The following is a 17,674-nucleotide window of genomic DNA, read 5'->3' as shown; positions in this document are numbered from 1 at the left end:
TCTAATGTCGCAGGACCCTGGTGGGCGGCACAATGAATAATAACACAGAAGTATGGAGACAACACATCATTGTGCCGCTCACCACAGTCCTGCGGTGTTAAATCAGAAATGTCTTGTCTGCAAGTGTTCATTGATCACAAAATAGAGTAACGCGAGTAACCAACTCATTTAAATTTCAGTAATTGTAACCGCGTTACTTGATTAAAAAAAAAATACTTCGTTACATGTTAATTATCGCTAAAAGCAGTGGAATTACAGTAACGGAATTACTTTGTAACGCGTTACTACCATCACTGTTTTAACACAACTTGTGTTGGCCCTTTCATTTACTTTAACATGAAATAATGCCTTAAATGGCATGACACACACAATGTGAAAAAATTAACATATCTTTTTTTGCAGTGTATGAACAGTTTAAAACTTAGTTTATACATATGAACAAAATGACAGAAAAAAGTGCTTATTCAACATTTTGTAATTGCTTCCTTTTGAGGGTTAAGCCTCGATTCCTCACAAAGTCTCTTATATTTTGAACAGAGCGACTATCTAAAGCAGGATGCTCTGCATTTTTGCACTGTAGGCACTCAATCTTGGTGGCCAGTTTACCCTTTGCAATGTGGTTCCTGAAATGTCTCATGACAGCAGAGATTTCTGTTGGAGACCACACCCGTTTTTGTATTCTTCTTGCATCACCCCTTTCAGCAGAATTTTCAAGAATCACTACAAGAGGAAAACAGAATCCTGATATGAACAGCATGATGACTAGAGAGCTCATCTCCCTACTCTCCCCAAATTCTGATTAATTGATGCAGTCATTAAAAATGATGATTGGCTACTGTTTTTGCCTGTTTTAGTTAGGAAGGACGTTCACTCATACTCATACACATTTTATAGCCATTAAATACAGGGGTGGGAAGAATAATATGAACAGCAGGAAAATAGCTGATAGCACTTTAATAAATAAGATGTTGGGGACCATTGTTTGCCTATAATAAAGCTTTAAACCTTCTCACAATATATTCATACAACTTTTAAATGCTGTCCAGTGTACTATTGTATCAATCATCTATCAGATGGTATCTTCAGTTGTTATAGACCTCGTACACAATGCAAGCTTTCGGGAGTGACAACTGCATTTAAATGCAGGAGTGAATTCCCTAAATGTTTGTTTCAGGTCTGTACGGAACAAGACTCACTGCTGAAAATGTGATTGACACAGAGATAACCATAGCAATGTTCTGCCTTCATTTCGAATGAAGATAGCATTTACAGTGAGGAAAATAAGCATTTGAACACACTGCTATTTTGCAAGTTCTCCCACTTAGAAATCATGGAGGGGTCTGAAATTGTAATCATAGGTGCACGTCCACTGTGAGAGACATAATTCTAAAAAAAAATCCAGAAATCACAATTTATGATTTTTAACTATTTATTTGTATGACACAGCTGCAAATAAGTATTTGAACACCGGTCTATCAGCTAGAATTCTGACCCTCAAAGACCTGTTAGTCTGCCTTTAAAATGTCCACCTCCACTCCATTTATTATCCTAAATTAGATGCCCCTGTTTGAGGTCTTTAGCTGCATAAAGACACCTGTCCACCCCATACAATCAGTAAGAATCCAACTACTAACATGGCCAAGATCAAAGAGCTGTCCAAAGACACTAGAGACAAAACTGTACACCTCCACAAGGCTGGAAAGGGCTACGGGGAAATTGCCAAGCAGCTTGGTGAAAAAAGGTCCACTGTTGGAGCAATCATTAGAAAATGGAAGAAGCTAAACATGACTGTCACTCTCCCTTGGACTAGGGCTCCATGCAAGATCTCACCTTGTGGGGTCTCAATGATCCTAAGAAAGGTGAGAAATCAGCCCAGAACTACACGGGAGGAGCTTGGATGATCCAGAGAGTCATGGGAGAAAGTCATGTGGTCAGATGAAACCAAAAAAGAACTTTTTGGTCATAATTCCACTAAACGTGTTTGGAGAAAGAAGAATGATGAGTACCATTCCAAGATCACCCTCCCTACTGTGAAGCATGGGGGTGGTAGCCTCATGCTTTGGGTGTGTTTTTCTGCACATGGGACAGGGCGACTGCACTGTATTAAGGAGAGGATGACCGGGGCCATGTATTGTGAGATTTTGGGGAACAACCTCCTTCCCTCGGTTAGAGCATTGAAGATGGGTCGAGGCTGGGTCTTCCAACATGACAATGACCCGAAGCACACAGCTAGGATAACCAAGGAGTGGCTCTGTAAGAAGCATTTCAAGGTTCTGGCGTGGCCTAGCCACTCTCCAGACCTAAACCCAATAAAGAATCTTTGGAGGAGCTCAAACTCCGTGTTTCTCAGCGAAAGGCCAGAAACCTGACTGATCTAGAGAAGATCTGTGTGGAGGAGTGCGCCAAAATCCCTTCTGCAGTGTGTGCAAACCTGGTGAAAAACTACAGGAAAGTTTTGACCTCTGTAATTGCAAACAAAGGCTACTGTACCAAATATTAACATTGATTTTCTCAGGTGTTCAAATACTTATTTGCAGCTGTATCATACAAACAAATAGTAAAAAAAATCATACATTGTGATTTCTGGATTTTTTTTTAGATTATGTCTCTCACAGTGGACATGCACCTACGATGACAATTTCAGACCCCTCCATGAGTCCCATAAGTGGGAGAACTTGCAAAATAGCAGGGTGTTCAAATACTTATTTTCCTCACTGTATGTATGAATCGAGATCATGATTCTTTTTTGATTAATCGTGCAGCCCTATTTTGCAGGAGTTAATTCGGTTGTAGAATGCGGTGGTTGGTCCTGTATATTACTGAACTGTGTGTGTACAAAACAGGATTAAGTATTAAAAGGTAATGTGACAACCGAATTAATATGCAGTGTGTACAGGTCTAAAGAGAGGTTTGGGTAGAGACAAGTGTGACAATATTTAATCTTGAATCACCAAACAACCTTAAAATGTCCCCTTTGGAAATCTGAAAATGGACCCATTTCACAAATTTCTTGTACGAAGCACTACTGAACACAACTTGTTTTGGCGAGCTTGTTCAAACCGTGTTTTTGCATCTAACCTAGACAATATAAAGTTAGCAAGACAACCAAAATTATTTTTTTCACAGTAGCCTTTACAAATAATAGCAACCTCCAGGGCTTGACATTAATGTTTTTGGTCACCCGCCACAGTGGCCAGTGGTTTTTTAGTTACTAGCCACTCAGCATTTTCACTGGTCACAATTCTGTTGAGACTTTAGCATGCTTAAATGACTTTTTAAAGATTGACACCCAAATTGAGAGTACATAATATTAGCTGGTATATACCTGGTATTAATACAGATCATTTCATATATTTAGCTGCATAAAAACCTCCAGGGTAAGAAAAAATCTTGAACTTTCTTCTTAAACAATTCAAGAAAATGTGCTTACCCCATTTAGATTTTTTTGTTCGTTTTAAGCCCAATTTCACTGAAATTGTCTGCATTTAAGCCATTTTGCTCATCAAAAAATACATCTTGATTTAGAATTTTTAGATACAAGATACTGAAAACAAGACAAAAATATTAAGAAAGTCGTTTTTTTTTTCAGTGCAGGGAGTCATAAATAGAGTAGCTTTTAGTGAATATAATAAAAGCAGTTGCAGCCGTTTGGCAGGTGTTAATGTCAAGCCCTGTTAACCTCTATTATAGTGTTCATATTTTGTCCACCATCTGTACATGTAAATGAACTAGAAGAGAAAACTATGAAAGTTTAATTGAAATATGTAAACAATAAAATTAAGACTTCCAATTTAAAGAGATATGCAAGCCTGATCTCACGAGAATTCGTAGATATTTTATGAGTTGACTATTTTGTATGAATTATACAATAAAGTGAAAATTTAAATTGGATTAGTTATACCGTATGCTTTTTATCCTTCTTACTAGTGGGTTGGTTAATTGCTAAAAAACAAAACAGAAAAACTGAAAAAACTGTCATGGTTCTGCCATCTTGTCCTTTGTTTAATCTAGTCTTGTGGCAGAACCATGACAGACCCATGTTTTGTGTGGGTTCACGTGGTCTTAGTATTGATTTACTGGACCACGTGTTCCCAGTGTCTTGTCTCTTTTACCCCGCTCCCTTGTCATCCTCCTCATTATTGTTTAATTCCTGTCACCTGTTGCCCTCATTAGTTGTCCTCTATTTAAGATCCTTGTGTTTGTTGTCCTGTGCTTGTGCATTGTTACCATACCTGTGAGTACTGTGTTCTGCTGTCGAGTCAAGTCTAGTGTTATCTATATCAAGTGTTTAGTCTAGTTTATTGTTAAGTGTCATCCTGTTTAGTGTTTCAGTGTAGATTTGTATCTTGTTCTGTTTAGTGTCCACTCCATCTGTTTTAGTATCTTGTTTATGTTGTTTTGCCCCCTCGTGGGTTTTGTTTTCTGTTTTGTTTCATATAATAAAAGTCTTTAAGTTACCAGCTGTCTGCACTTGGGTTCATCCTACACCACCATCATAACAAAAACTTGGACAAATAATCCTAAATATATTGCTTATAGGGTGGTTTCCCGGACAGGAATCGGCTTAAGCCAGGACAAGAGGCACTGAAGTATTTTAAGATATAATCCCCATCCAGAAAACCACCCCCGTTGTTCTGAAAATGACAAAAGTATAAATGAAATCAGATCAACATCTAAAGCAATTCAGAAGGCATTTTCCAGGCATTAAATACATATACAGTAAAACAAACTAAAAGGAGATAATAAAAGTTTAATTAAAATATGTAAACAATAAAGTGAAAATTTAAATTGGATTAGTAATTAAGGATTAGAATTACTCGTCATACCTTCAGATGAGCCTTCTAAAGCAGAGTCAAAATCATCTGTGAATTAGAAAAATAAAATACTATAAGAAACAGAAGTTCAAGGACTACAGAAAAGGACTCAAACCTCACTTAAACATGCTGGTTGAATGAGGTGGATGTTTATACCGTATGAAGTCCCTGGAGGTTCCTCAACAGGTCGCCTTGCTTTCTTCAGTCCTGTGTTATGAATAGTATAACATTAGTATAAAGTTCAAGTGTCACATATCAAACATTTCATGCACAAACACAATTTCATTCTATTAACTTGTACTTTAGATCTCAATGTACATGAATTCGTAGTAGTGTTCGGAGTATGTGTGTCTGTGCAAGTTTTACCAGGTTGTTCACACTTTTCGCGCCTGGCGTGCTTTTTATCCTTCTTACTAGTGGGTTGGTTAATTGCTAAAAAACAAAACAGAAAAACTGAAAAAACTTGGACAAATAATCCTAAATATATTGCTTATAGGGTGGTTTCCCGGACAGGAATCGGCTTAAGCCAGGACAAGAGGCACTGAAGTATTTTAAGATAGTCAGTGCAAGTTGTTTTGAGTTTGGACGGCTCTTACATTTATTTTAGTTTAGTACTAGTCTAATCCCCATCCAGAAAACCACCCCCGTTGTTCTGAAAATGACAAAAGTATAAATGAAATCAGATCAACATCTAAAGCAATTCAGAAGGCATTTTCCAGGCATTAAATACATATACAGTAAAACAAACTAAAAGGAGATAATAAAAGTTTAATTAAAATATGTAAACAATAAAGTGAAAATTTAAATTGGATTAGTAATTAAGGATTAGAATTACTCGTCATACCTTCAGATGAGCCTTCTAAAGCAGAGTCAAAATCATCTGTGAATTAGAAAATTATGAAAACAAACTAATAATCCGACAAACTATTAACATCTATTTTTTCTACAATTACTGGGAAATATTGACCATATTACTTTGTTTACAATGACCATACTGTATACTGTATCTGAACCACAATATAATCTTGCACCATTATCTGGTACATCTTATGCTGAATTTAATGATTTGACATGCGTGTTATTTGCTTTTACCCATTACTGTTTGGGTCTGTGGATCGGTCTCTGAAGCTTCACTGTCTTCACTTTGCTCAGAATCTGTAAAGTCTATGTGATCTAAAACAAGTAATTTGAGTAATCAAATAAGTGTAGAACTGCAAATATTAGAGATAAAAAAATAACACTATGATCACTTTCAAAAACTAAATGAATACTATTTTGTTAATCATCTATGGTCTGTACAGTATGTAACAATCTTGGGCAAAAAACTACAAAAAAATCTAATTTGCAACCACTTTAACAGTATTACCTTCAATTTCCATCTCTTCCAGTGTTTTGCCCTGAAGATCTGTGAGTGAGCCTTTCTCCATTGCGAGTAATAGTTTGGATATTTTGGCCAGCTGTGTTGTAGCCTCAGGCAGCCTGTAGTACTCTCTATGAACACGAATATCGTGGCCCAAAAAATCTGCAACTTGGTCCAATTCGTGGTTTTTAAGGTTTAGAACCTGTGATAAAGTGGCAACATGTTTACGTAACTGTGTAGACCTGAGGAGTTCAGGATTTTTTGCACCACACTCATCTGCATAAATCCTCAGGCAGTCTTGACCTCGATAAGGAGTCAAACAGTTGGGTCTTGCAAAGAGGAATGTGTTTTCTTCTGGAACTCCGCACTCTGTTCTTCTGCTTATGAGTTGAGTTAAGTCATTAACCATGTCCGGTGAAAGCAAGACTGCCACTTTCCGCCCCCTCTTGCCTTTAATTTCCACCCGACTGAAATGTGCACAAAGTTTTTGTTCAAACTTTGTGAGACCAACAGCAACATCTTTATGTAGAGGAGCCGTGTCCCTCTCTTGGAAACTTTTAAGTTGCATCTTTGCAACCTCTCCGCCCCGTCTTCGATTGAAAAGAATTATTTTAGCTAGAGTTGCTTTGCAAAGTTCTGCATACACTTGTGCTGATGGCATTTCTGTCAACTTATCAGATGTTGAACCAGCAATCATTTCAAGATGCTGGTGAAGACGTTGTACATCCTCTGTGAAAGGGAGGGTGGATGGTTTGTTGAAGTGCCCCTCATGCAAGGTGTTCAAAGCCGTGTGAGAAACAAGTTCAGACCACTTTGCATTATACAGTTTTTTGAAAGTCTGACTTGACTTTATCCCCTCACTGTCATCTGCCATTAGAGCTTTGCAGTGTATAATGTCACTTATCTTATGTAATGAGTGGCCTAACTTTAGAGCAAGACTTGGAGTCTGGTAGGAATGTTTATTTTCATCAAACCCAGACACCTTCTTGACAGCCTGGACAACTACCTTAAAATTTGCAGGTCTTATAGCATCCTCAAGAGTCTGAATAGAAAATTCTCTTCGCAGGACCAGCAGAAGTCGACCAACTTCCCGGAGCTTCTGACGAATGTAGTCAAATTTGGTTGGATCTTGTCCGTGTTTGTTGAAAAATGACTGAGCCAGTTGAAGAATGCAGAAGTCACTCCGGACAGCAGCAGAAATTATATCATCTTTCATCAGAGTTAACAACTTCCAAACACCCTGTGATATTTGTTGACACAGAGTTGAATCCGACAATGATGCCAAATGCAAAACCCTGTTTTTTCCTGGCCCTGCCCCACCTTCCACTGGTTTGGAAGGACAATTACGAACATGTCTCCACAGGTCTCTCCGCAGAAACATGGCATGGCAATACATACAATGTACATAATCTTTTGAACTAAATTTTTTCTTTGGTTTACGTCTGATTTTTAACAATCCAGTCCCACTTGTCAAAACATCTGTATTGTGTTCGTAGTTCCCTTGGTTTCTCAGTTTGTGAAGCAATTGTTTACGCTCTTTGGAGTGTTTAGGCAGAGCCAAAGCCCGAACAACTTCCACATTTGTTTTCTCGTGAACTTTTAAGTGTCGTGAATATTTTGATTGTGGTTTTCCACAAATGAAGCAGTAATTCTTCTTGGTTACTGAAGAAGATATATTTGAGGGCTGTACACATTGATCTTCCACAGAACCTGTGATATTCTCAACAGATGTGTCCCCTGTATTACCAATCCTTGCTTCGTTGTGAGTTCCTGACACTTGAACATTCTTGCTTTTACTACACAACAGTTCAGCCTGTGCTGTGGAGAATGGATTCAGTGAGTCTCTACCTTTGAGGCGTTCTTGGCATTGTCTGCCTTTTTCAATTTTTGCAGTAGATTGTTTAGAACATTCAGACACTGTGCTCTCCTCAGAATGGTCTGAACCAAAATCAGGTACATAGTCCTGATCGGACTCATTGCTGCATTCTTCAGAATTCTGAAAAGGAAAAAATATATATACACATATCAAAACATTACTTAAAATAGTTTATTTCTATTTGAGTATATATGAAGAGTTCAGATGCAAAACCTACTAAGTGCGTCTGGTATGATGTTTTTTAAATAGCATTTTTTAATCATATTCTTAATGGCTTTTGCCTAAAACCTAGCATTTCTGAATGGCCTGAGGGCAGGAGTAAGTGTATTTGATGAATATTATAATACATGTCAAGGGCATACAGTTACAATCATTATCTTATTTTAGACAGTGGTGGTGTTTAGCAGCCTTTGCATCTGAACTTTTTTCTAATTTAGTTTAGTTTAAACAAATACTTACTGATGTAATAGGGTCAGATTGAAGCACCACATTTTTATCATAGCAGGTTTTATGCCAAAAGCGGCAACAAACTAGACAGAAAGTGTAATAACAAGGTTGGTTCATGTAATTCACTCATATGCATTTAATTTTATTTAGAATATTAAAATTTCCTAATCTCTATGTTCTGTTACAGATTCTCTAGAGTCAAACAGCAAATAGATGGAGAGTTTGAAAGACAGAAAGAAAAAATATTGAAAAAAAAATGGACCAATACATAAATGGAGGTATCACTATTTCGATAGTCCACTTTAGACATTTTACTAATTATAAGTAACTTTGCAACTACTTATCAACTGCCAATTTTAAAGTAACCGGACAGCATCCTAATACTCAAACCTTTATTGTGACGGCTCCCCATCAGACATTGTACTGACTATAAGTATCTTTGCAATTACATGTCAACTTATTCCACGAACTTTAATCCCTTCCCTAACCCTATGCTTTACAGTTTTCTAATACTTTAATGAGTGTTAGTTGACATAGTTGCAAAGTTATTTATTGTTAGTTTAATGTCTTTAAGTGGCCTATCAACATAAAGTGTGACTGACATGGACGTACAAATGAACAACTGAGAAGCATAGGAATGCTTACCTCAATCATATGTATCATTAATTTTGGCTTGAAAACACTGAAAAGTCTGACAAAGCAAATATATTTTCTTAGACAAAATACTTACTCTGACATTTCACGCCAATCCACTTAAAGGCAGAATATGGTCCAGTACAGCTCTCACATTTATCCAAGCTGGATACTACCGAGGAGACTACAACATGTTGGCACTTCTGTTGAAAAAGTATTTAAAAATGTATTAACACAGATGACTGAAATTTATTTACATTTAACAAAATTTCTATCGAATTATCACACCCTAAGTGAAAAACTCCAAACTGATGTTAAAAGATTAACATACTCATCCTACAAGATGCAAACAACACCACCAGGATTTCACAAAGAGACGTATGTAAACAAAAACCAAGGTCAGGGCTCGAGAGCGCGACCAATTTGGTCGCACATGCGACCTAATTTCTCAATGGTGCTACTTAAAAAAATATCAGGTCGCACTGGTGCGACCAGGAGTTCGAGGGAAAAGCCATGGTCCAGATCTATGTGTGTGTACGTTTAAAAATGCGTGTGTTCTCCAGTCAGAGAGAGAGACAGAGAGAGGTGAGTAGCCTTGGTCCGTCAGATAAACAGAGTTAATGCCTGATCCGTCCGAAGATCATAACCAATGCTCTGACATCAACCTCCCGTCACATCAGTCCTGGTCCGAATTTGAAGACGGAATTAGGTAATGAGCCTCTTACAATCGAGTCAGAGCCAGAGCATAATTCTTTTGAAGAAAATTATTTGAACGTAACCCCGAACAGCAATGTCGCGTGCGCCCAATTTATAGAAAAAAAGCCAGGAGTCAGGACAGCTTTCTTCATAATCTTACTTCCAAATCTAATCTGACTTTTCGGTGTTTACTGTATCGCTATTACCCCCCTGCCAGATTGTCTTAAATAGAGAAATAAATTCATTCCTTGATTTGCGTTGTTGACTAATTTATAAATAATTCCCCCCAAGGCTTTAGTTTATGCGCAAAAAGCATTAAAATGAATAGAACATGATGATTACGCCGGTGCGGGTTTACAGGCAGCAAGAAAGAGACATTAAACTTTAAACATTTAACATTCTACTTGAGTTTAGTTTGGACATCCCTTTGGAATCACTGCAATCATATCATCAATTTATAAGTCAATTATAAATATAAGCGCAGCGCGTATGAGTGTTCAAATACTGCTGACCGCTCAGCTGTCAATCTGCCGAACCTCACAAAGTTTCGCATTAAATGTTAATATATTTAGTTAATATATTAGCCCTGTGCTTATTTCTGTCAATGTTCTGCATGAAGATCTTTAAAGGTTTCTACTTACTTAACGATTTGCGGTGCGGCCGGTCGCAGTCTTTATGTAAAACGGGCGGGTATGAAATTGATGGTGATGTCGGATAACGGGTCAAGTGTTATTTTAACAAATATTTTAAGTGTTATTTCGCGCGGATGCGGGTTATCAAACAGGACTGTGCATGAATCGTATAAGGAAAATGGAATGACAACATGAAAATTATAAAATAGCCTACATGTTTATATTCTGTATTAAACCACCATTGGCGCTAAACTTGCGGTGTTAAAGGGACAGTTCACTCAAAAATGAAAATTCTGTCATCATTAACTCTTCCTCATTTTGTTACAAACCTATATAAATGTCTTTGTTCTGATAAACACGTAGCAAGATATTTTGAGGAATGTTAATAAACAAACCAAGCATGAGCCCCATTCACTTCTATAGTAGGAAAAAATAATACTATGGAAGTAAATGGGGCTCATGAATGGTTTGGTTACAAACATTCCTCAAAATATTTTCATTCATGTTCACCAGAACAAAGACATTTATACAGGTTTGTAACAAAATGAGAGTGAGTAAATGATGACAGAATTTTCAGTTTTGGGTGAACTATAAATCCGATGCGGTCAAAAATTAGAGTGCACCTAAATTTTGTGAAACACTGAACGTCTACCCATTCCTGACAACAGACACCACGATTCATTACGGGGACACATGAACACACAAAAGAAGGTTTGATCTAACTGTAAAAGCAGAAACACTGAACGTCTAACCCATTCCTGACGACAGACACCACGATTCATTCGGGGACACATGAACACACAAAAGAAGGTTTGATCTAACTGTAAAAGCAGAAACACTGAACGTCTACCCGTTCCTGACAACAGACACCACAATTCATTATGGGGACACATGAACACACAAAAGAAGGTTTGATCTAACTGTAAAAGCAGAAACACTGAACGTCTACCCATTCCCGACGACAGACACCACGATTCATTACGGGGACACATGAACACACAAAAGAAGGTTTGATCTAACTGTAAAAGCAGAAACACTGAACGTCTACCCGTTCCTGACAACAGACACCACGATTCATTACGGGGACACATGAACACACAAAAGAAGGTTTGATCTAACTGTAAAAGCAGAAACACTGAACGTCTACCCATTCCTGACGACAGACACCACGATTCATTACGGGGACACATGAACACGCAAAAGAAGGTTTGATCTAACTGTAAAAGCAGAAACACTAAACGTCTAACCCATTCCTGACGACAGACACCACGATTCATTACGGGGACACATGAACACACAAAAGAAGGTTTGATCTAACTGTAAAAGCAGAAACACTGAACGTCTACCCATTCCTGACAACAGACACCACGATTCATTACGGGGACACATGAACACGCAAAAGAAGGTTTGATCTAACTGTAAAAGCAGAAACACTGAACGTCTACCCGTTCCTGACAACAGACACCACGATTCATTACGGGGACACATGAACACACAAAAGAAGGTTTAATCTAACTGTAAAAGCAGAAACACTGAACGTCTACCCATTCCTGACGACAGACACCGCGATTCATTACGGGGACACATGAACACGCAAAAGAAGGTTTGATCTAACTGTAAAAGCAGAAACACTGAACGTCTACCCGTTCCTGACAACAGACACCACGATTCATTACGGGGACACATGAACACACAAAAGAAGGTTTGATCTAACTGTAAAAGCAGAAACACTGAACGTCTACCCATTCCTGACGACAGACACCACGATTCATTACGGGGACACATGAACATGCAAAAGAAGGTTTGATCTAACTGTAAAAGCAGAAACACTGAACGTCTACCCGTTCCTGACAACAGACACCACGATTCATTACGGGGACACATGAACACGCAAAAGAAGGTTTGATCTAACTGTAAAAGCAGAAACACTGAACGTCTACCCGTTCCTGACAACAGACACCACGATTCATTACAGGGACACATGAACACGCAAAAGAAGGTTTGATCTAACTGTAAAAGCAGAAACACTGAACGTCTACCCGTTCCTGACAACAGACACCACGATTCATTACGGGGACACATGAACACACAAAAGAAGGTTTGATCTAACTGTAAAAGCAGAAACACTGAACGTCTACCCGTTCCTGACGACAGACACCGCGATTCATTACGGGGACACATGAACACGCAAAAGAAGGTTTGATCTAACTGTAAAAGCAGAAACACTGAACGTCTACCCGTTCCTGACAACAGACACCACGATTCATTACGGGGACACATGAACACGCAAAAGAAGGTTTGATCTAACTGTAAAAGCAGAAACACTGAACGTCTACCCATTCCTGACGACAGACACCACGATTCATTACGGGGACACATGAACACGCAAAAGAAGGTTTGATCTAACTGTAAAAGCAGAAACACTGAACGTCTACCCGTTCCTGACAACAGACACCACGATTCATTACGGGGACACATGAACACGCAAAAGAAGGTTTGATCTAACTGTAAAAGCAGAAACACTGAACGTCTACCCGTTCCTGACAACAGACACCACGATTCATTACGGGGACACATGAACACACAAAAGAAGGTTTGATCTAACTGTAAAAGCAGAAACACTGAACGTCTACCCCTTCCTGACGACAGACACCACGATTCATTACGGGGACACGTGAACACACAAAAGAAGGTTTGATCTAACTGTAAAAGCAGAAACACTGAACATCTACCCATTCCTGACGACAGACACCACGATTCATTACGGGGACACATGAACACACAAAAGAAGGTTTGATCTAACTGTAAAAGCAGAAACACTGAACGTCTACCCATTCCTGACGACAGACACCACGATTCATTACGGGGACACATGAACACACAAAAGAAGGTTTGATCTAACTGTAAAAGCAGAAACACTGAACGTCTACCCATTCCTGACGACAGACACCACGATTCATTACGGGGACACATGAACACACAAAAGAAGGTTTGATCTAACTGTAAAAGCAGAAACACTGAACGTCTACCCATTCCTGACGACAGACACTGCGATTTATTACGGGGACACATGAACACACAAAAGAAGGTTTGATCTAACTGTAAAAGCAGAAACACTGAACGTCTACCCGTTCCTGACAACAGACACCACGATTCATTACGGGGACACATGAACACGCAAAAGAAGGTTTGATCTAACTGTAAAAGCAGAAACACTGAACGTCTAACCCATTCCTGACGACAGACACCACGATTCATTACGGGGACACATGAACACACAAAAGAAGGTTTGATCTAACTGTAAAAGCAGAAACACTGAACGTCTACCCATTCCTGACAACAGACACCACGATTCATTACGGGGACACATGAACACGCAAAAGAAGGTTTGATCTAACTGTAAAAGCAGAAACACTGAACGTCTACCCGTTCCTGACAACAGACACCACGATTCATTACGGGGACACATGAACACGCAAAAGAAGGTTTGATCTAACTGTAAAAGCAGAAACACTGAACGTCTACCCGTTCCTGACAACAGACACCACGATTCATTACGGGGACACATGAACACGCAAAAGAAGGTTTGATCTAACTGTAAAAGCAGAAACACTGAACGTCTACCCGTTCCTGACAACAGACACCACGATTCATTACGGGGACACATGAACACGCAAAAGAAGGTTTGATCTAACTGTAAAAGCAGAAACACTAAACGTCTACCCGTTCCTGACAACAGACACCACGATTCATTACGGGGACACATGAACACACAAAAGAAGGTTTGATCTAACTGTAAAAGCAGAAACACTGAACGTCTACCCGTTCCTGACAACAGACACCACGATTCATTACGGGGACACATGAACACGCAAAAGAAGGTTTGATCTAACTGTAAAAGCAGAAACACTAAACGTCTGCTATTAACAAATAAAGTATACAGTGCAGTCGTACAAACTTTTTACAAAATCAAATACGTCGTTTTAAAACTGCTAACAATTTCTAAATATCCAACCACTTAAAAAGTAGCAGAAGTGTTTAATTAGGGGAACTCTGCAGGACAATGGCTCTCCAGGAGCAGGGTTACCTCATCCTGAAAAATCTTGTTCATACAAACATATTCATTCATTACAGAAGCACTTTACAAACAAATACCTTCTGTGTTCCATCATTGTCTCCAGCACAGTTTATCGAATGGTGTGACTGTTGTTCTGTCTCAGAAGTTACCTGTGCACATTCAAAATGTAGAAGTATTAACACATTAACATGCTTGAATACAAAGTGTCCTGCTAAAACAGTTTGTCTATCATCAAAATAAGTATAAATAGGATTAAACTTGAGGTAAATTACTCATTTACACTTTACAAACAAATACCTTCTGTGTTCCATCATTGTCTCCAGCACAGTTTATCGAACGGTGTGACTGTTGTTCTGTCTCAGAAGTTACCTGTGCACATTCAAAATGAAGAAGAATTAACACATTAACATGCTTGAATACAAAGTGTCCTGCTAAAACAGTTTGTCTATCATCAAAATAAGTGTAAATAGGATTAAACCTGAGGTACATTAATCATTACTCATTTACACTTTACAAACAAATACCTTCTATGTTCCATCATTGTCTCCTGCACAGTTTATCGAACGGTGTGACTGTTGTTCTGTCTCAGAAGTTACCTGTGCACATTCAAAATGAAGAAGTATTAACACATTAACATGCTTGAATACAAAGTGTCCTGCTAAAACAGTTTGTCTATCATCAAAATAAGTATAAATAGGATTAAACTTGAGGTAAATTACTCATTTATACTTTACAAACAAATACCTTCTGTGTTCCATCATTGTCTCCTGCACAGTTTATCGAATGGTGTGACTGTTGTTCTGTCTCAGAAGTTACCTGTGCACATTCAAAATGAAGAAGTATTAACACATTAACATGCTTGAATACAAAGTGTCCTGCTAAAACAGTTTGTCTATCATCAAAATAAGTATAAATAGGATTAAACTTGAGGTAAATTACTCATTTACACTTTACAAACAAATACCTTCTGTGTTCCATCATTGTCTCCTGCACAGTTTATCGAACGGTGTGACTGTTGTTCTGTCTCAGAAGTTACCTGTGCACATTCAAAATGAAGAAGTATTAACACATTAACATGCTTGAATACAAAGTGTCCTGCTAAAACAGTTTGTCTATCATCAAAATAAGTATAAATAGGATTAAACTTGAGGTAAATTGCTCATTTACACTTTACAAACAAATACCTTCTGTGTTCCATCATTGTCTCCTGCACAGTTTATCGAACGGTGTGACTGTTGTTCTGTCTCAGAAGTTACCTGTGCACATTCAAAATGAAAAAGTATTAACACATTAACATGCTTGAATACAAAGTGTCCTGCTAAAACAGTTTGTCTATCATCAAAATAAGTATAAATAGGATTAAACTTGAGGTAAATTACTCATTTACACTTTACAAACAAATACCTTCTGTGTTCCATCATTGTCTCCTGCACAGTTTATCGAACGGTGTGACTGTTGTTCTGTCTCAGAAGTTACCTGTGCACATTCAAAATGAAGAAGTATTAACACATTAACATGCTTGAATACAAAGTGTCCTGCTAAAACAGTTTGTCTATCATCAAAATAAGTATAAATAGGATTAAACTTGAGGTAAATTGCTCATTTACACTTTACAAACAAATACCTTCTGTGTTCCATCATTGTCTCCTGCACAGTTTATCGAACGGTGTGACTGTTGTTCTGTCTCAGAAGTTACCTGTGCACATTCAAAATGAAAAAGTATTAACACATTAACATGCTTGAATACAAAGTGTCCTGCTAAAACAGTTTGTCTATCATCAAAATAAGTATAAATAGGATTAAACTTGAGGTAAATTGCTCATTTACACTTTACAAACAAATACCTTCTGTGTTCCATCATTGTCTCCTGCACAGTTTATCGAACGGTGTGACTGTTGTTCTGTCTCAGAAGTTACCTGTGCACATTCAAAATGAAGAAGTATTAACACATTAACATGCTTGAATACAAAGTGTCCTGCTAAAACAGTTTGTCTATCATCAAAATAAGTATAAATAGGATTAAACTTGAGGTAAATTACTCATTTACACTTTACAAACAAATACCTTCTGTGTTCCATCATTGTCTTCTGCACAGTTTATCGAACGGTGTGACTGTTGTTCTGTCTCAGAAGTTACCTGTGCACATTCAAAATGAAGAAGTATTAACACATTAACATGCTTGAATACAAAGTGTCCTGCTAAAACAGTTTGTCTATCATCAAAATAAGTATAAATAGGATTAAACTTGAGGTAAATTGCTCATTTACACTTTACAAACAAATACCTTCTGTGTTCCATCATTGTCTCCTGCACAGTTTATCGAACGGTGTGACTGTTGTTCTGTCTCAGAAGTTACCTGTGCACATTCAAAATGAAGAAGTATTAACACATTAACATGCTTGAATACAAAGTGTCCTGCTAAAACAGTTTGTCTATCATCAAAATAAGTATAAATAGGATTAAACTTGAGGTAAATTGCTCATTTACACTTTACAAACAAATACCTTCTGTGTTCCATCATTGTCTCCTGCACAGTTTATCGAACGGTGTGACTGTTGTTCTGTCTCAGAAGTTACCTGTGCACATTCAAAATGAAGAAGCATTAACACATTAACATGCTTGAATACAAAGTGTCCTGCTAAAACAGTTTGTCTATCATCAAAATAAGTATAAATAGGATTAAACTTGAGGTAAATTACTCATTTACACTTTACAAACAAATACCTTCTGTGTTCCATCATTGTCTCCTGCACAGTTTATCGAACGGTGTGACTGTTGTTCTGTCTCAGAAGTTACCTGTGCACATTCAAAATGAAGAAGTATTAACACATTAACATGCTTGAATACAAAGTGTCCTGCTAAAACAGTTTGTCTATCATCAAAATAAGTATAAATAGGATTAAACTTGAGGTAAATTGCTCATTTACACTTTACAAACAAATACCTTCTGTGTTCCATCATTGTCTCCTGCACAGTTTATCGAACGGTGTGACTGTTGTTCTGTCTCAGAAGTTACCTGTGCACATTCAAAATGAAGACCCCTAACTACACTTTGCCATGTCCATTTGCAAACATTGTTAAAATTTAATTCTGCTAAAAAATTCACACTCTTTATAAATACCTTGTTTCTCCATGGCC

The 17,674-nt window shown here is 37.9% G+C and overlaps 1 protein-coding gene across 1 annotated transcript; it reads right to left on the bottom strand.

The window, feature by feature from the left end:
- Positions 1-394: 394 nt before the first annotated feature.
- LOC135717935 (uncharacterized) lies at positions 395-17,531 on the bottom strand. The gene is made up of 11 exons (XM_073816117.1): positions 17,481-17,531; positions 14,614-14,685; positions 9,228-9,333; positions 8,510-8,580; positions 6,181-8,170; positions 5,907-5,987; positions 5,659-5,694; positions 5,181-5,246; positions 4,971-5,021; positions 4,827-4,862; positions 395-720 (listed from the first exon to the last, which is right to left on the bottom strand). Exons 5-11 carry the CDS (start codon positions 7,568-7,570, stop codon positions 461-463), a joined length of 1,920 nt encoding a protein of 639 aa, XP_073672218.1. The 5' UTR covers positions 7,571-8,170; positions 8,510-8,580; positions 9,228-9,333; positions 14,614-14,685; positions 17,481-17,531; the 3' UTR covers positions 395-460.
- Positions 17,532-17,674: the final 143 nt, after the last annotated feature.

The sequence above is a fragment of the Paramisgurnus dabryanus genome, chromosome 10, assembly GCF_030506205.2.
Source record: "Paramisgurnus dabryanus chromosome 10, PD_genome_1.1, whole genome shotgun sequence".
Lineage (NCBI taxonomy): Eukaryota > Metazoa > Chordata > Actinopteri > Cypriniformes > Cobitidae > Paramisgurnus > Paramisgurnus dabryanus.
This window is presented reverse-complemented; position numbering and strand designations above follow the sequence as displayed.